Genomic DNA, 24,024 nt, shown 5'->3' on the forward strand with positions numbered 1-24,024 from the left:
CCCTGCCGCCCGCATTCGCCGCGGCCCCGCGCCCTCCCGTGCCCGTGCCCGTGCCCGTGGACGAGGACGATGGTGGCGGCCCGGGGCGCTGCCGCCCGCTGCGGAGCGCTGCTGCTGCTCGCCGCCCTCGGATCCTTCCGTCCGCGCCTCGCCCGTGCCGGTGAGTTCCTCCTCGTTCCCCGCACTCCCGTGTTCGTGTCCTCACCCTTCCCCCGTGGATGCTCGTGTCCCCTCCCACGACGATCCCTGTGCGGTTGCCCCTCTTTTCCCATTATGCCCATCCCCACGAGGGATCAGCATCCGTGGGTGTTCGTGTTCTTGGGTGGAAGCGAGGTAGGAGGTGCCCCTGCCACGAAGCCCCGCGGGGCTTTCTCCCACCCCGCAGCGCTCCCCGGGGACGGGCAGCGCCTCCTCGTCACTCTCCTGCCCGCTGCTGCAGGCAGGGGCCTGGCGGCGGGTGGCAGCGCCGCAGGGCTTGTCCCCAGCATCTGTCTGGGGGGCTGGAGGGACCCACAGATGTGGATCCTGGAGTGGGGAAGGAGCACATAGTCATGGGAGCGGGCCTCATGAAGCACCTTTATTGGTAGGAAAAAAAATAAAACAACATCAAAAAACACCGAAACAAAGAAAAAAATAAAGGTGCTGCAGTGGCCGAGCCATCTCAGGGAGCCGCCGGGGCTGCGCTGGAGGGAGCCCTGTTTGTCCATCTGCCTCATTGCCCCGGGAGGAGCCGCAGCATCGCCCTGCTACACCAGTGACGGTGACATTTCTGCTCTCCGCCGGGGCAGAAGGAATGAGTGGCCTCCACCCATGGAGCACCGCCCTAAGCTGCCCTGCTGTCTGCTGAAGGGTTGTTTCGGGGTGTTCAGGTTTGATTTGCTTGAGTTTCGGGGTCTGGGTTAGGGCATCTCCCCTCCTGGGGCTTCTGGCGCTGGACATGCTCCGTGTCCCCTTGCTCTGTGCCCACTGCTGGGGAGCACGGGGCTGTCGTGGGCACGAACAGCGACCCAAAAACCCCCGCCAGCCCCAAGCCCTCGGGGAGGTGCCATGGCCCTGCCTAGGTACGGCCTGTCTCGGGCAGGTGCTTTCCGCCTCGCTGGCGCAGGAGCCGGGAGAGGCCTCCAGGCTCCCAGCATTGTTTGCGGATCCGATATTGTTTCCTTGCTCTGGCTCCTGGCAGGACAGACGCCGGGCAGGCGGACGCCGGACAGACAGTCTGCTGTCAGCCAGGACCCGGGTGGCCTCGCCATGCTCCCGCCTGCTCTGTGGGATGGCGGGAAGCTGCAATAATTTTTAAATCTCCCAGTGGATCAAAACGTCTGTGTGTTTCCATGTCAGAGGGTTGGAAGCAGTGGCGGGGATGCTCCTGCGCTCCCCCCCTTCCCACAAGCCAGAGGGAAGCTTCCTTCTCTGGGGTGGCCCAGCCAGAGGTACTGCTGACACAGGCTGAGATGGGAGGAAGGAGATCCAGGCAGCTCGGATGAGCCACCAGTGATCCAGTATAATCTCCACTCCTCCTGAATTCAAGGGGTTAGTGTGGGATCATCTGGCCTGGCAGTGCTGGTTGGGTTCCTTGAGGGGCTGCTGGGGTGGCTGTGCCTGGGTGCTGTCACAGGGGGTGGTGAGAGTTTCTCTTTCCCTTCCCTTCCTAGCCTGAGAAGGATGCTGGAGGTGAGGTGAGCGTGAGTGGCCTGGCACCGCATCAGCAGCCTGTTCCAGTGCTGGGATATGGCACGTTCTTGGCACACGTGGGGTTGGATTTTCAGCTCAACCTCTTTCCCCTGAGAAAAGCTGGGGATGGTGTCTTTGCACTGTTCCCAACAGCAGCATCCCATTGCCAGGGGTTCGAGGTTGTGTGGCATGTGGCAGTGGGGAACTCCAGGTAGGTTTCTCCTGGAGATGGTGGAAGAAATATCCCTGGGATGCTGGGCAGGAAAAGGAGTCTCTGTCCTGACCCCACCACCTTCCTCTGAGTGCAGTGGGGCACAGGAAGCATTGGCTGTTTCTTCTCACTTTATAATTGCCTTTCCTAGGCGGATGGGGCCAAGCCTTGGCTTTCTCTGGGGATGGCTGTGAGGTTGAAGGTGGCAGGCCTTGGAGCAGCTCCTGCTCTCTGGTATGCTGATGAAACTGGCTCCTGGCAAGGAGAGAGTCAGGGAGAAGGTCCTGCACCACCATACCCATGTCCTCCTGCCTCTGTAGCTCCATCCAGACAAGGATTTGCATCTCCTCCTCCTCCTTCTCACTTTCCTTGGCTGATGCTGCAACCCAGAGCCCCTGCAGCAGATGCCATCTCCCGGGATGCAGCTGCACGTGGCTCAGTAACATCCTCATCTTGCTGTGAGCCTGATCTGAGCTGGATGAAGGGCAGCAGTGCTTTGGAGGTGGTGCAGGGTGGTTTAGGTTTGTTTGCTGCTCCTCAGCTGGGCTTCTTTCTCCCATGTCTCTATGCATCACACCAGGCTTTGGGCAGAGGCCCTGCCTTGCTGCTTTTTCTGGATTCATTTTCATGGAACATGAGTGAAAGCTGTATTTCTTCCCGCTTGAGTAACTAGGTTGCCGAATTTCATCTGTTATTATCCTTGTTATTATTGCAAACAAAAAAAAAGTGTTTTCCAAATGGGATGGCAGGCTAGAACCCCATTTTTTAATAATCCTGAACCTTGCTACCACAGCCATCACTTCACATCCCAGACATCTGGAGAAGATGCTCAGCAAAATCTGAGTTGTTTCCAGTCCAAGTGACCCATTTGGCCACGTTTGACCTGCTGGCTCTGCGCTGCTACTCCTTCTTGCACCAGTCCGCAGGGACATGGGTGGGAGCACAGATGCTGGTGTTCATACTGGCTGCCCCTGCTCTACAGTGGTCCAGGGAGTGCTCAAAGTTCCCAGCTGGGCATGGCTAGGCAGGAGCCATTCCCTGGGAAGTTCCCAGGCTCAGCCTGTGGTGGGCTTGTTCATCTCTCAGCTTTTCCTCCTTGCCTGCTTGTCCATCGCTGCACTGGGCACAGGGTTGGGACACAGTGGGTGCAGTGGCCTCAGGGACCTACATGCTGACCCCTGAAGCTGTGGCAGCTCCAAGCTGCTCTTGGGAGCAAGACAGCAGGACTGGTGCTGTGCCCGGGGTGCTTGCAGGGGCCTGGCTGCCCTGCCGAGTGCAGGGAGTGGTCTCTCAGTCCTGAAATCCTGTGAGTCGGTCTGCAGGAAGCAGCCCCAGTGTTTTCTTGAGGCACATGAAAGGCTGGCTGGGTCCACCCTCGGAGTGGTGGCAGTGGTGGGCAGTGGTCCCACTCAGCTGCCCCATCCCTTCAAGCCTCCCATGGCTGCATGGTGGGGTGTCCTCTGCCACACTGGTGCAGACCAGTTGTTTCTCCATGCAGCAGCTGGGGTGCTGCTCCTGAGTTTAATTTTCCATGTGGTTTTATTCTTGGAGATAATGTCCTCACCTTGTTATCTGGGGTTACATGTGCTCAGCTGGCTCCCACTGTGGGAAAAGAGCCCTTGTGGGGGTGAGCTGTGGAGGAGCTGGGATGGGCACAGGCATCCCACGAGGCTCCAAGGAGCTAGTACCCATGCCAGGGACATGGGCAGGGCTCTGTCTGCAGGCCTGAGGAGGGGGAACGGGTGGAAAAATGTCTGATAATTCCAGTTGTAGAATCAGCATCAAGGAAGAGTTTATGGAAGAGATGGGGTGAAAGTCTCTCATCCCTTTTGCTGTAGCTTTGTGGGGACTCACAAATCCATGTGCACCCCAGCAATACCCTGGGGGTGCTGGTGTGTGGAGAGCTGGAGCTCAGGGTTGGGAGACTGGGATTCCAGAGCCAGGGGCCTGCTGCTTGCACTGTGCAGGGTCAGGTCCTTTGGATCTGCGATTTCCTGGCAGCTCTGGAGACCAGTCTCCCACCACAGGGATCCCTCAGTCCCCAGGGAGCCCAGGTTTTCCCACAGCACAGGGGAAGGTGCATCGATGTTTGCCTGAAATGTCTCTTCTGGGCCATGGGGGTATTAAGGGAGGTAATCGGCTTAGCCCTGCCGGGTGCTTCCGGGGGGGCACAGCGTCAGGTGGGTGACAGTGTGGTCAGGGCACTGGGGACAGGGAGGTTGGTGGTGGATGGTGGAGACTAGAGGGATGATGGGGTGTATCAGGGATGACAGTGTGGCAGGGGCAGGGGGAACAGAAGGGATCACAGGACTGAAAGTGTGCTGGGGACAGCAGGGGTGATAGCACAGGGTCGACTCCAGGAATGAGAAAGTTGATGAAGGCTGCTGCAGACAAGAGCGTCAATGTGGTGATGAGCATGTTGTGGACAGGATGGGTGATTTGGTGCCCAGGGACAAGAGGGGTGATGGGATGGCCTCTCCCCATGTGCAGGGTGCTGGGTCCCTGGGCACAGGGTACAGAAGCTGCCATCAGCCCCATCCCTGCACTGAATCCATAAACACGGTGCCCTGGTGCTTGATCCCCACCAAAATCTCTGGGTCTGGTCCATGAATGGGTAGTGGCTCCCCTGGGTTCCCCTGGGCTGGCTGGGGCCCTAAAACCTCTGGCCCCAGTGCCACTGCCAGTGCTGAGTTATCTCCCTCCTGTGCCTGGGCATAACCCAGCACTCTTGCAACTCCAAATGGCAGCTACAGGCCTATAATTAGCCACTTCATGAGTTAACCAGAATTGCAACGGAAAGAAACTGGCCATTAAGTGCCTGGAGTGCGCTTTGAATTGGAGGAAGGAAACGCAGCCAGAGCAGGTCATGATCCCTGCCTTATCCTGCCCTGGAGCACTGCGAGCTGCAACTGCCCATGTTAACCCATGCACACTGTGGCACATGCTGGGGTAACTCCTGCACAGATTGAGAATGGCAAAGCCTGTAAGAGCTATTTGCTGTTTGAGTGGGAGCCCATCACACTAGGTGGGTGACATGAGAGGTGACATGTCAGCTGAGTGCTGGCGAGGATCCTGACTCATCATGATACAGGGGCTTCCTGAGCTCCTGGCCCCTGTTCCGTTCCTATAGAAAAGAGAGTATGGTGGAGGTGGAGATGGGAGGTATGGAAGGTACAGGTCTCCAGTGCACCCAAAGCACACCCATGGCTGCTGCTTGGGCTCAGCTGGGGGTCAGCAGGATAGTGTTCCTGGGGAGCGCGCAGCTCTCTTGTGGGTGAGGAGCTGCTCTGCCTCCAGGAGTTCATCATCTCACACCTGTCAGAGAGAGGGGGGGGCCCCTAAATCGGGAGAGAGGGCAACCTGGTGAGCTGCTGTAATGTGACCCATCCTGCAACAATCATTCTTGGCTTCCTGGCTGGGAGGGAGAGGGTTTCCCTGAGCTGCCTCTTCCTGTTCAGCATATACCCCAAAATCTCTGGGTCCAGCTCTTTTGGCACCATCTGCAGCCCTTTTTCAAGAGCCCAGGGATGCTGCGTTCACCAGCACCCCTAGGATGCAGTTGTGCATCCCATGGACCCCCAGTTTCTGTGTTGATGGAGCCTCTTATGTTCTGGGTTCTGCCCCATTAGACACAATGGCCCTGCAGGTCTTTATCAGTGGTGGTGGCTGAATCAGCACAAGCATAGCCATAGGTGCAGCCCCAGTGGGGTGAGTGCTGCAGCCCCTGTGTTTCCACCTGCCTCTGCTCTTGCATGTCCACCAGCACGGAGGGTGCCCACCCAGAGTCCCTTTTGCCAGCCCTTTTTCCAAAGGCCGTTATTCTAATTAATGGCTGTTCTTCTAATGGCTGTTCCAACAGCCATGAAGGTTGGCCCCTATTGCTCCAGCACCCATGGGTGAGGAGCTATGTCCCCAGGCACCTGTTTCAGGGTGATGGGCTGGTAGGAGCACCAGGGCTGGTGCCAGGCCATGACTAGACCAAGGGAGCTTGACAGACAGAATTCCCACCTTGAACAATGAGCTGCTGGAGTCATCAGCAAAATTATGCTGGTGCCTCTTTCCCAAAAGCTGCAGGATATCTCTGGTGGTGGTGTGAGATGGCTTTGGCTTTGCTAAAGAGCATCTTGGCCGTGGTGGGTGCAATGATGCTGCTGCTCCAGATGGGTATTTCCAGCCCAGTAGTGAGAGTGTGTGGGAGCCTGTGGCTGCTTTCAGATGACTGAGCTGTGGTGGCCCCTGGCCTGACGGCTCCTTGGATGCTGAGCTGTGGGTTGGGCTGCCCTCTCCCACCTCCCTGCCATCACACAGAGAGCTCACCCAGGGCTGTGGCTCTGCTGCAGCTCACTGGGCAAGTGTATACCCATGGAGTGCTGTCCTGCTGATGGGTCAGTGCCCAGGAATGCCCAGAGGAGAGAGCTGAACCCCACCCCTTCCCTCCAGACTGCTCAGTCCTTCTGGTGGGTCTGTGGTGCCAGGGCTGCCCATCCCCTGCAATGCTGGCACAGCAAGGGTCCAGCACAGTGCTGTGCTACTCACTGGAGTGTTCCAGAGCACCTCAGGGGTGTGAGGAGGGGCCCCTCGATGGTGCTTGCTCTGCACCATAGCCCTGACCACCACCTGCTTCACTTGTGACGTGGTGCAAAACCTGCCCAATAAGAAGGGAATTAAAGAGCCCAACCCCAGCCCCAGCAGGCTCAGGGCATGTACAAAGTTCGTTGGTATTTACTTGAGCAAAACTTGATAAACAAGACTTAAAGTGGGTGGTGCAGGCTGCAAAGAGCAGCCAGATGCATTGGGATGAGGTGGCATTGGTGGCAGCCTGGGGTCCCCAGTATGGGTGGGTGTGCAGGCAGCGAAGCAAAGCCAGCAGCAGGTTTGGGCGGGCAGGCCTGGGGAAATGGTGTGTGACAGCTGGTTTGCCTTTTGTTTTTTTTATTATTTCTTCTCTTCCTGAATATCTGAAGCCACTTGTGGCTGGAGACTCCCTGGCACAGCAGGGGCACAGGTGGGATGCAGTGGTGCAGATCCTGGATGTGGCAGCCCCTGGTGGGCTGGAGTTGGGGCTGTCAGCATCCAGGGTTGTTGAGGCTGGGATAGCAGGGGGTGTCTCAGTGGCTTGATGCCCTCCTCACTGGCCACAGACAAGGAAGCCATGTCCTCTTCTACATCCTGGCTCTGCCCAGTCTCTGCTGAGGTCCGAATCTGTGGTTTTCTGGAGCTGTTTCCACCCATCCTGGTGCTGTCTCCTACTCCTACACCCTCCCAATCCAGCTGTTCCATTTGCACAGCAAGCAGGCTGCCAGGGCAAGGAACAGGGATTTTTCTGGCCCAGTTAAGGGCTTTGAGTAGTGATGACACAAAATTCCACTCCCTCAGCCTGGTGGAGATTGCCTGGTTCTGTCCCAGCCTGGAACAACAGGAGCAACTTGGGATTTTGGGGTGCTTGTAGATGGGGTCTCCTCTAGAGCAGGGACAGGCTCTGGGGGAACACTGGTAGTTGGGAGGCAATGTGTTTGGGGATGCTGAGGGCTTGGCATCTCCCCACCTCTGCAGGAACCTGGCTCAGCTCCTCCTGGCCCTCCCTTTCTCCCTTGGCAATGAACGTGAAGTAGGACAAGCCTCTGGAAGCCTGTCATTCAGGGCTGCAGCATGGGTGCCCACCACGCTGTCTGCACTGCCTGTGGCCCAGGGCTCTGGGCTGGTGCCCCCAAAGCAGCAGCAGCAGGGTGAGGATGGGGATGGGAGTAGGAGGTGGGAGTAGGGGAGTGCTGATGAGGCCTTTTTCCATTGTTCCTGGGTGAGGCCATGTCTGGTGGGACTGTCCCCTCATTGGGAGCAGGGTGCAGTGAGGTGTTTGCTGTGCAGGCATGGGGAATGCTCCCAGAGGTTCCCTACAGGTGTTCCCTGTCCCCAGCCTGTGACGCAAGGTTGCTGGCACTGTTTCTTGGCTGTGACAGAAACTATGCTGGAGATCATCTCAGCCAGCTGGGCCAGACCTCAGCACCCACCAGCCAAAGCTGGGAGCCAGAACACAAGCCCTGGTGGCCTCAGGGATGGGAGCTGATGGCATGTTGCATCTGTCTGACCAAATCTGCTGAAGCACAAAGAAGCAGTTCCAGCTGCTCCCCCACTGGTGGACTAGCACACACCAGTGCTGCTGCAGGACATGGGGCCAGACTGGTGGCCATGGCTGTGCCACATGCTCTCTCCCCAGCAGTGACGTGATGTGACCAGCGGCCCCCAACTCCTGGTTTGCGGGGTCAGCGCTGCAGAGAGCCCTGCTCTGCTGTCTCTGCGTGGGAGGGGGCTTGGCTGCTGCATTTTCAGGGGCAGGAACACAGCAGTGACGTGAGCAGCTGCTGGCAGTGGCAGGGCTTGCACAGGGACTGCCTGAGCAGTGGTGCCAGCTGTGTCCAGGAGTGGGCATTGCTCTGGGGGTTCAATCCAGTCCCCATCCACCTGCTTCCTAGTGCAAGAGACAGCAGGGCAGGGGGATGCAGCTGGGTCAGGAAGCCCACCAGGTCACAGCCACCAGCGGGGTGTCCGTCCTACAGTCAGTCTATGTGTCACCCGTGGCTGGTGTGTACAGCATCCAGCCTGGCATTACTGCAGCTGCTGGCAGTTACTGGCCCTGACTCACTTCAGAAGCCACATCCCTGGGCATGGGGCAGTGCAGGTGAGGTGCTGGGGTGCCTCAGCAACCCCTGCTCCAGCCTGCTGCTGGACAGCAGCACTGCCCCTGCCCAGGGAGGCTGTGGACAGGGGGAAGAAAGACCTCAGGGGCTGGGGTCTGGTGGGGGCATCATACCAGCCTCTCTGTCTGATGCCTGCCCACCAGCTTGCCCAGGGCCTGCTCCAGAGCTCTCCTTCAGAGCCAGGAGCACTTTGCAGCTCTGGGAGGGAGCCATGGCCAGTGCCTGCTGGCCATGGAAGTACTGGGAGGGCAGGTAGAGCCCACGTCAGTTCCCACATTATCTGGCTGAGGAGGAAGATGAGGAAGAGGAGAAGTAGTGACCTTGGAGTGGAGCTGGCAGAGACCACACCACTGCAGGCCCTGCAGGGGCTGCTGCTACTGCTGCTGGGGTTCTGTCATGGCCTTGCTGTGGTCTTTCCTCAGCCTCAGCCAGCATGTAGGGGCCTGACATGGGAGTGAGACCTGCACCCTGTTCCCCAGACACCCCGATATCCCCCCATGCTCAGTGCCCATGTCCTGACATGCCCAGGGGCCGTGTCCTGCTGCCATAGAGGGACCAGACCCGGTGGTCCTGGGTGGGCTGTTCTGTGCCCATGTGGCTGTGCAGCCAGTGCCCCGTGGGCTCAGCCCATGCCCAGTGGGCTCTGCCAGCTCAAACCGTTGGCACAACTCAGCTGAGAGGGAGGCTGGGTGTTGGCATTGCTGGGACCTTAAACATTCACACCAGTGCTGGGTGCTAATTAATTATCCTCTTACGTTCACTTTTATCTCTCTATCTGCAGCAGTGACGCAGCAGGGGCAGTCCCTGCCTCCCTGGCCACACAGCTGTCCTCATTGGGTTTATTTTTGTTTCTTTTTCACCTGCATGTTTTGGCATGAGTGTGGAAGAGCTGCTCCACTCAGTTTGTGACTGCCAGTGTCTCTATGCCCTGCCTGGGCAGCCCCTGTCACAAGCATTCTGCTGGTCTTGAGTACCACCCTGGGTGCCCAGCACAGCTCTCCCCAGGGTGAGTCCTTGGGGGTGGAGCTTTGCACTCAGCTTTCCCCTGTGGATAACACATCCAGAGGCCTTGCTGCTCACATGACCATGTTTCCTCCTGGGCACAGCTCTGTTCCTGATTACATGTGTCCCCAACTCGTGCTCACCTGCTGTCTGTGCCAGCTGCTGTGTCCCATGCACCTGCTTGCCTTGGGCTGGGGTGCTGCCTGCAGGGAGCCACTCGGTTCCTCCAGCACCAGCAGCTTGGCCCAGTACACTTACCCCAGTTGTGCTGTTCTGGCCTCCCTGCCCACCTGCACAGGAGTTGAGCACCATGGCAGGGCAATGATGGTAATTGGAGCATCCCCCTCCTCCAAACACCCTTGGCACATCTGGACAGCAGCATCCTGGCTGTGCTGTGTCTGGTGCTGGCCACCAGACCATTCCATGTTATTTATTGCTCGCTCCTCTGGTCTGTACTGTTCCTGCTGGCAGGGCCATGCCAAGTCACAGGACTTCAGCCAGATCCCAGCTCGGGTCCCTCTGCCCATCCCACTTGTGGCCAGGCCCTGCTGGGGTGCACTGGTGCCAAGCAGGTGGCGTGGTTGGGATGGGGAGATCCCAAACTCACCCAGATTCAACAGCAGCCCTGCAGGTGCAGAGGCAAGACTGGGAGATGCAGCAGCTGTGCTGACACTGGTAACAGGTGGGTGGCAAGGTGGTGACATGGCCACAGCTAGGTGGAATTGGGACCCACATGCTGTGCCAGCCCACCTTGGGGTGGGTGTTCAGGAGAGGGGACCCCTGGCCAGAGTGCTGGGGAATCCACCACCTCTCTGCTTGAGCACTGGACAGGTGGCACCAGCCCCCAGGAACGTGTGAGCATGCGAGTGTGGCACAGCACTGGGGCAGTGTAGTGTGGCAGCCCCATAGGGTGGCAGCAGTCAAGGTTGGAGGTGCCCAAGTGGTGCCTGGGTGGTGGCACTCAGAGTGCTTGGTCCCCATTACCTAGCATGGCACTGAGGTGCTCACTTCCACCAGCACAAGACTCTTACTGCTGGGCTTTGAGGTGGGCTCAGAGAGTGGCAAAGCCCCTGTGGGCCCCCTCAGTCCACAGGGTGCCCACACAGCGATGCCAGCTCACCAGTCGCTGGCTGGTGGCACATGGGGAGCTCTGAATTACAGCCAGTGACAGCTGGGCAAGCATAACTTGTTCCTCAAACAAAGATAACGGCCTTCACTGGGATCCAGCCTGGGCTTTATTTACCCAGTTGCTGGAGTCTGGCTCGGGGCTCTGCCCCCATTGCTCCTCATAAGGTGGCTCTGAGGGTCTTGTCAATGTCTGGTGCTGTGGGGTTACCCACCCTGGGGTGACTTCCTCTGTCAGTGATAAGCTTTTTGCAGCACCTGTTTTAGGAGGAAGTGTTTCCATGAACCTGTGGCACAGACAAGGGCTCCTACAGGTGTGTCCCCCACCCCAGTGTGTCTGCAGCCTGAGACTGCACAGTGCCACAACCTCCTCCTGCCCTGATTTTTAAACACAGCAACCTTGAGAGTAACCCTAGGGATGTGAAGCCAGAAGCTAAGTCCAGATTCTGTGCTTAGACATCTGATTATTTGCCCATTAAGCACTTCTTGCCACCCAGCCATGTGGCCAAGCCCCACACCATCTGCGGGGAGCAAATAGTCCAGCAAAAAACTGAGCTCCCATGGGGCACAGTGGGCATGTTCCCCCACCCCAAGGGCAACCTCCCCAGGCTGCTCTGCCTGGCATGGGGGTCAGCCAGCATTAAAACTGTCATTGCTGCACCCTTGTGGCAGCCAAGGTGGGGAAGATGGTCCTGGATCCCATGATGATGACTTCCTCCTGGGGTGCAGTGGCATGTGTGCATGGGCACAGGCTGGGAGTTCTTAGTAGCAGCTGCACCCTCCAGGGAGCAGTTTGGTGGTGGAATATGGCCATACAAAGGCAGGGGGGTGCATATCCCACTTGTGTGGCTTTGGGGTGACATCTTTCCCGTGCCCTTGCTGGGGGAGCAGATCTGTCATGATTCGTGTCCTGGCGGTTCCATCCTGTTTAGGACTCTCAGCTGTGTACAGGGTGCTGTCCCCCTTGCCCTTGGTGTGCTGCAGGGCTGGGGATGCTCAGGACAGCCTCCACAGTTGTGGTTCCCCTCGCTGTGGAGTGCACAGGGGCTGTCCCCTGTGTTGCCATCCCCAGGCGCAGGGACAGATGGGTGGCCAAGGCATTGCTGGTGCCGGTGTGGGCGGCGAGGGCTGGCAGGGACTGCTCAGGGTGCGTGGGCCAGTGCTGGGAGCAGGCTCCTGCTGTGATGCATTGCCAGTCTGGCCCCTCAGTCCTGATCCTGCTCTCAGTGCAGCCCCTCAGTCCTGATCCTGCTCTCAGTGCAGCCCCTCAGTTCTGATCCTGCTCTCAGTGCAGCCCCTCAGTCCTGATCCTGCTCTCAGTGCAGCCCCTCAGTCCTGATCCTGCTCTCAGTGCAGCCCCTCAGTCCTGATCCTGCTCTCAGTGCAGCCCCTCAGTCCTGATCCTGCTCTCAGTGCAGCCCCTCAGTTCTGGTCCCTGCCCACTGCTGCCTGTGGGAACGCTGCAGGCATGGCCGCACACAAAGACACTTGTGCTGCAGCAGGACCAGCAGTGTCACCATCAAAGCCAGGACCCCAGTGTGTCCCCTGCTGCAGGTGGTACCTGAGTGCTGGCCCTTCGTGTCACAGTTCCTGTTTCCAGCTCTGCACATGCTTTGCCACCATCACCTGGTCCAGGACTCAGCTTTGTGTAAGACACAGGGCTCTTGTGTCCCTCAGGAAGATCCACCTCCTGAGGTGAAAACCCAGCCATGATGGTACTCCCATGGCACAGTGAGGCTGGAGCCTGGGGGCCTCGTGCCTGTACCCAGGGAGTGGAGACTTCCTGGGGCTGACATGGGCATGAGATGCCCCATGAAACTGCGAGTGAGGTTTAGGGTGCAGGTCAGTGCTAGGGAGGGCTGGCTTCCACTGCTTGCTCCAGGAAATGCCATGGAATGGGAGGTAAGTGCTGGTACCAGCACTGTCACACCCTGCTGGGGCTTTGGGGGAGTTGTTTGGGACTTCTGATTTGACAGTCATCAGACAAGTATTTGTCTGTGCTGGTTGGATTTCATCTCCCCATGCAGGGCAGGCAGGAGCAGGAGATCCTGGTGACTGCCAGCTCTGCAGGGCTCAGTGTTCTGCAGCACTCCCATGGGGTGGCACCCTGTGCCCATACCTTGAGGGGTATGGGCACTGCCTATTCATCACTGCATACTGCTTTGTGCAGGTCACAGAATCACAGGCTACCTCAAGTTGGAAGGGACCCATGAAGATCATTGAGTCCAACTCCTTAGGCATTAAGCTTGTGGTTAATTCCAGCTGTTAATGGCTTTGTGGAGGCAGAACAGGGCCCAGGGGTGGCTTTGGTGAAGCCTGTTGATAGCTGGGAGCTGCAGCAGAAGCAGCCATGGGCAGCCCAGGGCGGCTGGGTCCCACACCAAGAGGGTTTGAACAGAGCTGGGGGCGTTTGACTCCTCTCCATCTCCTGAGCTGTTTTATCCTGTCTCCACAGCAGCATCATGTCCCCGGAGCCTGGACTGTGCCCTGCAGCGCCGAGAGTTCTGCCCGCCGGGGTCAGGTGCCTGTGGGCCCTGCCTGCCCCCCTTCCAGGAGGATGACCACGGCCGCTGTGTCCAGAAGCAGCTCTCACCCAGTGGTAAGTGCACCCATCCTCCACCCCTCTGCCTGCACACCTACCCTGCAGCTCTGGAAGGTTCTGTGCCTCAGGACCGCCCCCCACCCCAGCAGTACCCCATCCTCTCTCTTCTCTCCATGGCAGCTGTATCTCTGTGGGGACAGCTGCTCCTCTCCGTCTCACCCAACTCACCTCAGCTGTGGGGGTGGTTTTGGGCTGGCAACCCCACCCTGCTCTATATGCATCCTCCTCTGGTGACTGTGTGTGGCCCTGTCAGCGCTGTGGGGAGCCCAGGACCTCCAAGGACAGGAGTAGGACAGGCAGCTTCTGGGGATCTCCAGGGTCTGCCTGGCTGTTCTAGGGTTCTGTCTTTGCAGGAGCAGGGGCACTGCTTTCAGCACAGAGCGTTCACTTAGGCTGATTCTGTGGGTGACTGAAACAGGTGCCTGTGGCCTCACCCATCCCAGGGCTGAGCTGGTACCAACCAGCCAGGTTGCAATGCCTGATTGTCTTTGGTTTCAGATGTTGGACTGTGGTTCACTGATGTTTCCTCCTTGGGTGATGCCCAGCGTCCATGCTGAGAGGGTTGGAGTCGGCTGTGACGGGCAGGACCACTCCCTGGCTGCATACCAGGGCACTGGGGGCTGCACCGGGTGTTATTCCTGGCTCTGTCCCCAAGGGATCTGAGGGGCTGTGACAGCCTGGGTGCAGCAGCCCATGTCACCCATCCCACTGCTACTGCAATACTTGAAGGATGCTCCCAGTGCAGCTTTGACCCTTGTGCCCCTGGTTCAGCTGCAAAGACAGTGCTGTGGCCAGGCATAGGCATTTTTTAGCATGACAGTCAACTCTTTATGCAGCTTGGGAAGCTGTGGCAGAGCTATTTCTGTGCCCTCTTATCATGGGACCATCTCACAGGTGAGTAAAGACCATAATTATGGCACACAATTATTTATTGGTATAAAGTGGAGTGCCCTCTGTGGCTGGGGGAGAGGCCAGGACTGGCCACGTCCTCAGGCTGCTCCTGGTGGGTTTTGCTGGGGACCACCTGGATGCAAGGTACTCTGGAGCACCTCTGAGTCATCTCCTGGTGCAGAACGTATTGACATCTGCCCCAGCCCACCCTTCACCCACTCTTCACTCCCGCTGCCCCCAAAAGTCTCTTGTTAAGGGGTTCCCAACTCCTGGAGAGTTTCTAAAAGCATGTCCCTCCCTATGCCAGGCAGGAAGGACAAGCACTGGTCATTGAGCCAGGGAGGCAGCTCCCCCTGCATCTGAACTCCATGCAGACATGGAAGGGTCCTCTGGGTTTTGGGGGATTGCTTTGTGTTGTTGAGCATGTAAGCAAGGCCCTTTAGCTGAAATGAGAGGGATGGCTGGGGGGATAAGAGGGGATGGCATCCCCTGGGATGAGGTCCAGACTTGACATTTGACAGCAGTCAGCACCTCTGCCATGGGCTATTCATCCACTGGCACTGAATGGCTTTAGCAGTTGCTTATCGTTTATTTTTTAATAATAAATTAAAAAGTCTTGAGAGCAAATTCCCCTCTCACAAGGGCTGCGCGTGTGCTGGCATCTCCATAGCAACCCAGCTCCTTTCTGAAGGATGTGGCCATAGTTGCATCCTCACCCAGAGAGATGCAGGACTACACTACCATCCTCTAAGGACTCACCATGGGGGGATGGTGACATCAAGGTCTCTCCCAGTCCCATCCAGTTGTCCCAAGCAATGCCACTAGCTTGTAGCAGCAAAAGTATGGGGACTGCAGTAAATAAAAAACGGGGATTCTCTCCCAAATCCTCTATTTTAGCATCCTGAGGATGCCCAGCTCCTCTTGGCAGGGAGGCACCATTTATTTTTCCATGGGGGCTTTCTCATTGTGCCTGTACCTTCGTGTGGTAGCAACACCAGAGAAGGCTGTGAGGATGAAGAGGGGCTGTGATAGCTACACTTAGAGGGAATGCAAGGCAAACGGGGCTGCTGTAGCCCAAGGATGCCTAAGCCTTTAAAAGGGATACCCATGCAGCCCTTTTGCTATGTAGGCAGCTCCTTTAAAGGGTTACACATCCTTGAGCCACTTGTGACTGTTGGTGACATCGATCCTGGGATCTTGCTGCTGTGCCACAATTCCTGGAAGGAGCCAGGGGTCCTCTCCCAAGAGCAGCTTTTTGGGTGAAGAGCCCCATTTGGGGTCTCAGGAGGGTGATGCACGTGAGTGGTGTGTTGCTACCATTATAATGTGTAGGGGTCTCGGCATACCCGGCACAGCATCAGTGCAGAGGTGAGATGGGATGCAGGGAATCTGGGTGCAGTGCATCCCACAGCTGGCTGTCTGCACCTGGCTGCTGCTGTCCACATAATCCCACGCACACCATGGTGCTGCATGTGCACACCATGTGCTGTGATGGGTTTGATGTGCTTTGAGATAGTGGGTCTCATCCCTGCCTCTGCTTGACCAGCATGGAGCCCCCACTGGGCTGCAGGAAGCACTTGGGGAAAAGGGGGAAAAGGGGCTTCAGCTCACAAACGTGTGGGTTCCCCCTTCCCTGCTTGCTGTGCTGCCAGCACCAAGGAGGACATCAGCCATCCTGGGCCAGGACTATAGAAATTAGTGGATTTGTAGGAATTTTGTGCCCTCCTGTGGACACTGTCAATCACAGTTTTCCTTAGCCCAGGGTGGAAGCCACTTGTGTCTCTCCTTGGTCCCTGTTTCCCCAAACTGCCAGGGTAGGTGTGTGTCCCAGGATTGAGCCCTGAGGAGGTGGAAGCCCTGAGGAGAGGCCAGGGGCAGAGCAGAGGGGCTGGGGAGCTGTGTGCCAGCCTGGCCATGCCATACTGCAGCAGCAGTGGTAACAACTACCATGAGGGGGCACCTGCACCCTGCACAAGCCCTGCCTGCACCACCGGGTGTCCCTGTGCATGTCCTGTGTGCGCCTGTGTGCCCTGTCCTTGTCCCTGTCCCATCCTTGCCCTGCATGCCCTGTCCTTGTCCCTGTCCCATCCTTGCCCTGCATGCCCTGTATGCTGTGTCCTGCCTGGACCCTGTTCCTCCGCAGCATCTCTGCTCCTGCATCTGGGGCAGCCAGGCAGGAACTGGGTCTCGCCCCAGCTCCCTGTTTCCTGGAGCAGCTCAGGGCCAGTATCACACACACCCACAGTGCCTGGCAGGACCCAGCCCTTGAGGGCTGAGGTGCCCTCAAATGTGTGGTGGCAACTGTAGCATCACTGAGGGAGGTTCAGCTGCCACACAGAATGGGAGGTGGGCAGCTTTTAGCCATTGGAAGAGAATTTGGTGATAAAGCTGGTTAGTGCAGGTAAGTGGCACAACCCAGGTGCTGCAGCAGCACTGGGACCCCAAACTGCTGCCTCAGTTTCCCATGTGCCACTTCACACACTGCCACAGGACGGGAGACTCTGAGGGACCTGGCAGCTGCTTTGGCTGCTTTTTCAACTACTTTTTTCCTTTTTCCAGCCACATCACATCCAGCACCAACAACACAGCCTGATGGTCTCCCTATGGAGACAGACCCTTCCCGGACTGCAGAAGGGAGCTAGAGACAGAATGTCCCCATCTCAGGCACTAGGATGTCCCCTTGCACAGGGCTATCCCCATCCTGGGCACCACGATGTCCCCCTCAGGCACAGGCTGTCACACTGTCCCAAGCCAACTCCCTTACCCATTGGGAGACCATGGTCCCATGCTGGCACCTTGGCACCATGGGCACTCACCTATTGAGCACGGCATTGGCACAGCCCCAACCTGGCTCCACTTGCCCAAGGTGCTGCTCTGGGATGCATATAACAAGGGGCAAAGAGCCAGGGAAACCCAGGGCTCCAGCTAAGGGGGTAGGAGGCTGGGGGCAGTTTGGGGACACAAGGACATGGAGGATGTGGGGACAGTAACTTTCAGTGCTTTTGTTTAAAGCAAGAGTATCCCCCTTTTAAATTGTGTTTTGGCTCATGTGGCTCTGACTCATGGGGCAGCAAGGTGGCCTTTGTGCACAGCTCCAGATGGAATCAGGGTTTATTTCCAAACACTGGATGTGAGAACAGATTCCAGAGGAGATGTAATGGTTGTAACCTTGAATTATCTGGGAATCAAGCTGCAAGTACCACCTTGCCTTTGTATGTCTAGATTTAGCCCCCAGGGCTTCCCTGAGGGGACAGTCTGAATACAGGCAAAGTGTCCTGGTTTAGGGCAAATTTGGGAGAAAACCTCCAGAAATAAATGGGGTCCCTGCAGAAACAAATCCAAGTGGCCCCTTCCCCCAACTGGTTTGGGAAAAGATTTCCTTGAAGAAAAGTGGGAAAAACTGTTTAACAAGCAAAGTATTCGCAAACATTAAAAATGAATAATATTAAACAATAAACCTGCTGTTTGAAGAGATGGCAAATTCAGAAAGTCCTTTTCATGGGGTGTAGCCCGGCTCGCTCAGTCCCTTATCAGTCCCTCTAGTGCTGGAAAGTGCCAAGGCCCAGGCCCCAGTGGGCCACAGGCATGAGCTGCCAGTGTTTTTCTATGTTTTCAGTCCAGAGCAGGTTTGAACAGATCCAAGAAAAAAGAAAAAAAACAGCCCAGGGAACTTAGTTAGCTAAAAGCTAGCTGAAAGCGAAGGTGAGCTCTGACCCGCTGTCTGTCCATGCTGCAGACAGCACAGTCCGGAGAAGGATGCGGGGGAGTGAGTTTCTGAAAAGAAACTGTGGCTTCTTCTTTCTCCCCCTTTGCCCTTGGAGCCAGTCCTAAAGGTGCAGGACTGAGTATGTCACATGAACAGAACAGACTACTGGGGATACAAGCATCATAAAATCACCCCAGGACACAAAGGAAGCAGGGATAGGTTGGGGATTGAGATGGGGACAGGGATGTCTACTGCCTTTGAAATTGAGTTTAATCCTGTTAAAAGCGGTGGTGAGTGTCAGAGCTGGACTCTGCTTGATGAGCCTGAGAAGAGCAACTCCACTCTTGCTGCAATGCTGTCACCTCATGGCTGGGCACCCCCAGGCCAGAGTGGGAGTCCTGCCTGTGTCTGATGCTGCAGGAGCCCCCTGAAGGGCAAATGTCCCTGGTGAGCACTGTGCTGGGGTGTGGGCTTGGACAGCCACCTGTGAGATGATGCTGGAGCCAGCCCCTGGGGGTACATCCCACACGGCATGGGGCACCCCTGTCCCCTCCCCAAAGGAGCTGCATCCCACCAGATGCTGGGCAGGAACCAACCTCTCTACTGGAGCACGGGCTCCCATGCTCTGCTGAACAGCCAAACTGCGCCCTGCTCTGGGGTGGCTCCAGCCACCCTGGGCCATAAAGGACAATTTGGAGTGAAAACCAGTGTTCGGGTGTCCTCTGACTGCAACTCACTGTGCTGAAGCTGCTTCTCATCCCTAAGGCAGCAGGGCAGCTGGGGAGTATCCGTCTATGATCCAGCTCCCATCCCTCCTCACTTGGGGCTGCTAGTGACCCAAGGGGCAGGGACACAGGGCAGGTCCTGCACACCAGGGGGCTGACACCCTGCCCTCTCTCACAGAGTCCTCAGCACCTGCTGCCTCTGGCACAAGGGCAGATGCTGTTGCTCCTGATCCTCCAGCATTTGTGGGGTGAAAAATGCCACTTAAAGCAGTAAGGACACACATGGGCCCTGGGGGCCAGCTTTGAGAGAGCTGCGTCTGAGGGGCCTCAGATTAAACACCACCTGTGTTTGCTGGAGCTGGGACAGGAGCCCCTTCTTGGAGGTACTGGTCTGGCCTGGGGGTGGGCACACAGCTGTACCCCACAGTGCCCATCTCACACCCATTCATTCTCCTGTAGGACGGACCTCCATTCCCAGCTTGGAGGCAGAAATTGATTTTCTTGCGGATGTGCTGGCCAGGCAGGAGGCTCCTCGCCACCACCCTCTACAGGATGGCAGACCCAGGAGTAAGTGCTCACTCCCTGCTCCCGGCGGTGCCAGGGACCCCGTGGCAGCCAGACACTGCACCCCAGGCAGGTTTGCCCTCTGGAGCTGCCCAGGCACCACTCACTGCTCTGTCTTCTCCCGCAGCCACCCTGGTGCCTGACCGTGGCGGACAGCGTGCAGGCAGTGGGCTGAGAGGGGGGCATCTGCAGCAGGGTCCTGCTGGCACCATGGCAGCCACCACCCTTCCCACCACTGCCACGGTCCAGAAGTACCCGGTGGAGGCATCTCCCATCCCTGCAAATGACAACATGGTGCTTGGTGAGACCCTGGGACTCAAAGGGAGAGGTTTCACACCCTCACCAGTGAAGTATGGGCTGGTGTCACCGTGCTGCCAGCTCACCTGCTGTCCCTTGCTGTCCTCTCCAACTCTGCAGGGCTGATTGTGGTGTGCACAGTGGCCGGAATCTCAGCGCTGATCGTGGCGGCCATCTGCTGGTGCAGGTGAGCTGGGGCTGCTGACAGTCCCTTGGTGTCCCTGTGCCCAGGGCAGTGTATTACCACATTTCCCAGGCGTGAGGGATCGGAAGAGAGGCAGCTACTACCCTTGCCAGTCCCCCCAAGATGTGACATCAGATGGCTGGGGCAGGAGGATAGTAGTGAGACATCCTGGGGGAGGAGGACAGTAGTGAGACACCCCTGCACCAGATGCAGGCTCCTGGGAGCAGGTGGCACCTGGTGTGGGCCCCACTGTGGCGCTGGGTGCTGACACTGCCAGCACATTGGTGCCTTGTGCCCAGGCCCCATGGGATGGAGGTGGCTATGCCTGTCATGGTGCCATCACAAGGAACAGGGCTGACCCTCCAAGGGTCACTGGCTCCTGAATGGAGTCATCTGCTCCTATGGCTCCCCATATCCTCTAGAATGGACTAGAGATGTCATTGTGCCCCACAGTGGGCACCGGTGAGGCACCTCAAATCCTGGTTTTGGGCCCCTCATGGCAGGAAAGACATTGAGGGACAGAAGTATGTCCAGAAAAGAGAGTGGAGCTGGGGAAGGGTCTGAAGTACCAGGAGTGGCTGAGGGAGCTGGGAAAGGGGCTCAGCCTGGAGAAAGGGAGGCTCAGTGGGGACCTTCTGGTTCTCCACAACTCCCTGACAGGAGGGGACAGCCAGAGGAGGGTTGGGCTCTTCTCCCAGGGAATAAGGGACTGGATGAGAGGAAATGGCCTCAAGCTGTCTCAGGGGAGATTTCGGCTGGACATTAGGGAAGATTCATGTAATCAGTCAGGAATTGGAAAGGGCTCACCATCCCTGAAAGTGTTCAGAAAACATGTGGATGTGGCACCTGGCAACATGGTTTAGTTGTGGACTTCAGCATTGCTGGGTTAATGGTTGGACTTGATCTTAGAAAGCTTTTCCAACCTTAGTGATTCTCTGATTCCAATTCCCCTCCCTGGCAGGCTGCAGAAGGAGATCAGGCTGGCACAGAAAGCAGAGTATTCAGCCCAGCGAGCAGCCAGCCCCCTGCCCTATGACAAGATCTCGGTAAGGCGCCCATGTCCCTCCCTGTGGAGTGTTTGGCACTCAGGCCCCAGTGCTCTGCTGGAGGGATTCCCACACAGTAGAGGTCCCCCACCAGCCAGGCTGGGGCCCTCCAAAGCCCAACCTCCTCAGCTATTCCTGCTCTCTCCACAGCCCGGGGACAAGACGCTGGCTCAGAGTGCCCAAATGTACCACTACCAGCACCAAAAGCAGCAGATGCTCTCCCTGGAGAAGTAAGCAGCCTGGGAGCAGACTGCAGGTCCTGCCATTAACTGGGATGGCCCTAATCATACCACTGGGCTTCATCTCCTCTCTGCGTCTTTTCCCCCCAGGCATAAAGAGGAGCCCAAGCTGCCAGACCCAGCATCATCTGATGAGGAGAATGAGGATGGAGACTTCACCGTGTATGAGTGCCCTGGGCTGGCTCCGGTATGCGGTTGCAGGAGGGCCAGGGAGTCCCTGTGTATGTGGGGGTGTCCAACATGTGCCTGGGATGTGCGCTTCTGTGTGAGGAGCCTTTTCCACATGTTCTTCATCAAACCTTGAGGTGGTCCAACCACTCTGCTCCCCCCATGTCCCTGGCCAGTTCCCACTGAGGCTCTCCAGTGGGCAGGAGTGCATGCCCTGGCACAAAGCTTTTCCCTGGGAGCAGAGAACTAGAGCAGCCCTTGGCACACCTGACCCACCATCCCTGTAGTGACGGGTCACTGCTCCTGGGCACCAGGGCTGGGGGGGCTCGTCCTTGTGCCATCCTAACTCCCAGAGCTCAGACCTGTGACCCCTCACATCCAGAGAGGATGTTCCTGGCTAGCAGGGGACTTCGGGGAAGGGCAGGTCTTAACAGCCCTAGGTACAAAGAGCACAAAGGGAGGAAGAGGAGCCTTTTACATGGTAATAGGTACCGAGTGCGGCCATCAGGGCCCAGATCGAGGGTCATCAGTGGGTCTTTACAGGCCCATTAAAGGGCACTTGATGGCAGGCAGGCAGTCTGGGCAGGGCAAGCCATTCCTGCCAGCCGTACGGGGGGGGGGGGGGCATCCTGAGGTCCCCTGTCTGAGCAGGGAACTCTATTTCTGCCAGCCAGGCTGGGACTGCTGTCCTGGGGTCCCCAGCCCCAGCTGTGGGATCCCATCCCACCCAAGACCTTGGGTTTTACACATCATCCCGCTCCATCCCCCCCTGCCAGGGAGGCAGCACCTTTCCCGGGTCACGGGAGTCCTGGTGCTCATCATCCATCGCAGCCCACTAGGTCACCCCCCTCTCCTCCTCCCTCCTCCCTGCCGGGCTGGGGTTCAGACCCAAACCCCTTGGGATGGGGCAGCTGAATCCCAACTGTTTTCTGACCTCCTGCCTTCTCCTTCCCCCATTCCTCTCCCTCCACCACGGCAGACCGGAGAAATGGAAGTGAGAAACCCACTGTTTGATGACTCCTCCTTACACCCCTCCAACCCGAAGTCGCACCAGTAATCACCCCATCTCCTGCACCCGAGCTTGCTACAGACTGTGCCCGCGGCCGTGCCCGGCGGGGTGGCTGTGCCGGAGGGGCACCCACAGCTGGGCCGAGGGACGCTGACCCCGCGCTGCCAGACTGTTCGACGCCTGCCCAATAAACACCCACTAACAGCTATGGGGGGGGATTGCCCCCGTTTCCAGCGTCCTTGTCCTCTTTGCTGCTGTGACCGCGTCCCTGCGTAGCCCTTCGCTCACAACTCTTGTGGCGCAGGGGGCGGCTGCTTTGGCACAGAAATTGTTGGGGGCGCTGCCCTGGCACTGTGCCTTTGTAGTTGGCTTTCAGGAGGGGGCTGCTGCCTTGGCTGCAGCAAGGCTGATGCATAGCAGCTGGGAAGGAGTCAGAGAGAGGGTCAGAAAGCAGAAGAGGGCCAGGAGGGCTGGGCATGGTCATGCCTGGTATCAGGGCTGACAGCCTGCCCAGAGCCCATCTGTCAGGGATGGAGCCTTTCCCTGGAGCAGGTGTCATCACTAAGGGCTTCAGTGCCCATTCTGCCTCCTCCACCCCAGCCTGGGCAGCTCCTGGCAGCAGGATAGTGCTCTAGGAGCCAATAGCAGGAGCAGGAGAAGCTCGAGCAGGCACTGACATCACTCCCCAGGATGCTCCTTCAGCTGCTGCCCTGTGCTCTGACCCCTTTTCGGGTGCTGGGCTTCAGGACAGTCCCAATGCCACTGTGATCTGGGAGCCCAGTCTGTGCTGGCAGAGGATGGGCTCTCTTACCACAGGCCTCAGTGGAGTAAAAGCTCAAGAAAAAGTGTTCAAGGTTTTGTTTTTAAGATTATGTGGCTGTGGGGGAGGCAGGAATAGGGCTGGAAGGAGCTGGGGTGGCTGAGAGGGGCAGCCATGGCATGGGGGCTTTGCTGTGCTGCCTCAAACCCCACAAAGCTCATGCCCTGGCAGCATCCCTGTGGAGCCTGGCACTGTGTGTTCTCTGAGAATCCCTCTGTGGCAGGCAACAGTCTCCACTGCTCCATCCCAGGCACCTCTTGGGTCTCAGACCCTCTGCACCTCTCCGTTGCCCATGTCCAGCCTCACCAGCCCTCACCAACATGTTCTTGCTTGGAGCCCAGTGCTCTTCCTCAAACCCTCCCAGGTGCATAGGCCATGGACCCCTCCAGTGGAAGACCCAGAACAGGGTTTGGGTTACTTTATCCTGTGGCTTCATGTCCAGACCCTGTTGTGGACTGTCACAGCCACAGGTGACCTCTTGTGCTCACTGGAGCCGTTGTACATGGGCAGGGCAGGCAGCAGTGGCAGGGATGTGCTGGTGAGTGATGGTGGCATGGGACCATCCCTGTCCCTGGTGGGGTAGCTGACAGAGGCCATCATGGCACAGATTCTGTCCCTGTGTCCTGCACTCCCCCTCCCCTGGGCTGCTGCCACTCTCCCCACACCTCTTGTCGTTGTTGTATGAATTGTAGTTATTTTAAAAGGAGATTTTATTAAACGACGATGTTTGAGACCCATGCGAGTGTGTGGTATGGGGCCCGCGGCTCGGGGGGCTCCTCTCGACAGCAGGATGGGACAAGGGGACCGGGAGGGAGGATGCTGTGGGTCCCCAAACCTTCCTTAGGGGCCAGTGAGCAGCCATCCTGCTTCTGCAACTGGAGGAGCGTTCAAACCCTTCCCAAGGGTTTTCCCAGGCACATAAAGAACCTGGGATAATTTTCTTGTCTCAGTATTTGCCAGGAGAGGTTTCTCCAGAGAAAGGTCGGGTGGGAGCCCCCGCACCCAGCCCTTCAGCACCCATCACCCACCCCACCCCACCTCCGCCCCGAGCCCCCACGGGGCCCTTCGC

General features: G+C 57.8%; 1 protein-coding gene across 3 annotated transcripts; it reads left to right on the forward strand.

The window, feature by feature from the left end:
* Nucleotides 1–23,692, forward strand: NPDC1 (neural proliferation, differentiation and control 1). 3 transcript variants are annotated; one of them, XM_005527308.3, is made up of 9 exons: nt 1–160; nt 13,160–13,303; nt 19,088–19,195; nt 19,320–19,493; nt 19,610–19,676; nt 20,635–20,719; nt 20,870–20,949; nt 21,049–21,145; nt 22,106–23,692. In XM_005527308.3, exons 1-9 carry the CDS (start codon nt 70–72, stop codon nt 22,181–22,183), a joined length of 924 nt encoding a protein of 307 aa, XP_005527365.1. In that variant the 5' UTR covers nt 1–69; the 3' UTR covers nt 22,184–23,692. The 3 variants fall into 3 exon arrangements, with proteins under 3 accessions (XP_005527365.1, XP_087921969.1, XP_014111835.1); XM_088065843.1 differs by having other exon boundaries at nt 20,635–20,949; XM_014256360.2 differs by having other exon boundaries at nt 13,163–13,303; nt 20,635–20,949.
* Nucleotides 23,693–24,024: the final 332 nt, after the last annotated feature.

This window comes from Pseudopodoces humilis, chromosome 22 (genome assembly GCF_049639895.1).
Source record: "Pseudopodoces humilis isolate 2021_Gansu_Grassland_sample_001 chromosome 22, ASM4963989v1, whole genome shotgun sequence".
NCBI classification, from domain to species: Eukaryota; Metazoa; Chordata; class Aves; order Passeriformes; family Paridae; genus Pseudopodoces; species Pseudopodoces humilis.

What these genes read in the sequence shown, in the direction of transcription:
- NPDC1 (XM_088065843.1), top strand. Translation starts at nt 70, where the DNA reads ATGGTGGCGGCCCGGGGCGCTGCCGCCCGCTGCGGAGCGCTGCTGCTG. An exon ending in TCCGCGCCTCGCCCGTGCCG is followed by an intron (nt 161 to 13,159) that starts GTGAGTTCCTCC and finishes CTGTCTCCACAG; the next exon opens with CAGCATCATGTCCCCGGAGC. An exon ending in ACAGGATGGCAGACCCAGGA is followed by an intron (nt 19,196 to 19,319) that starts GTAAGTGCTCAC and finishes CTTCTCCCGCAG; the next exon opens with CCACCCTGGTGCCTGACCGT.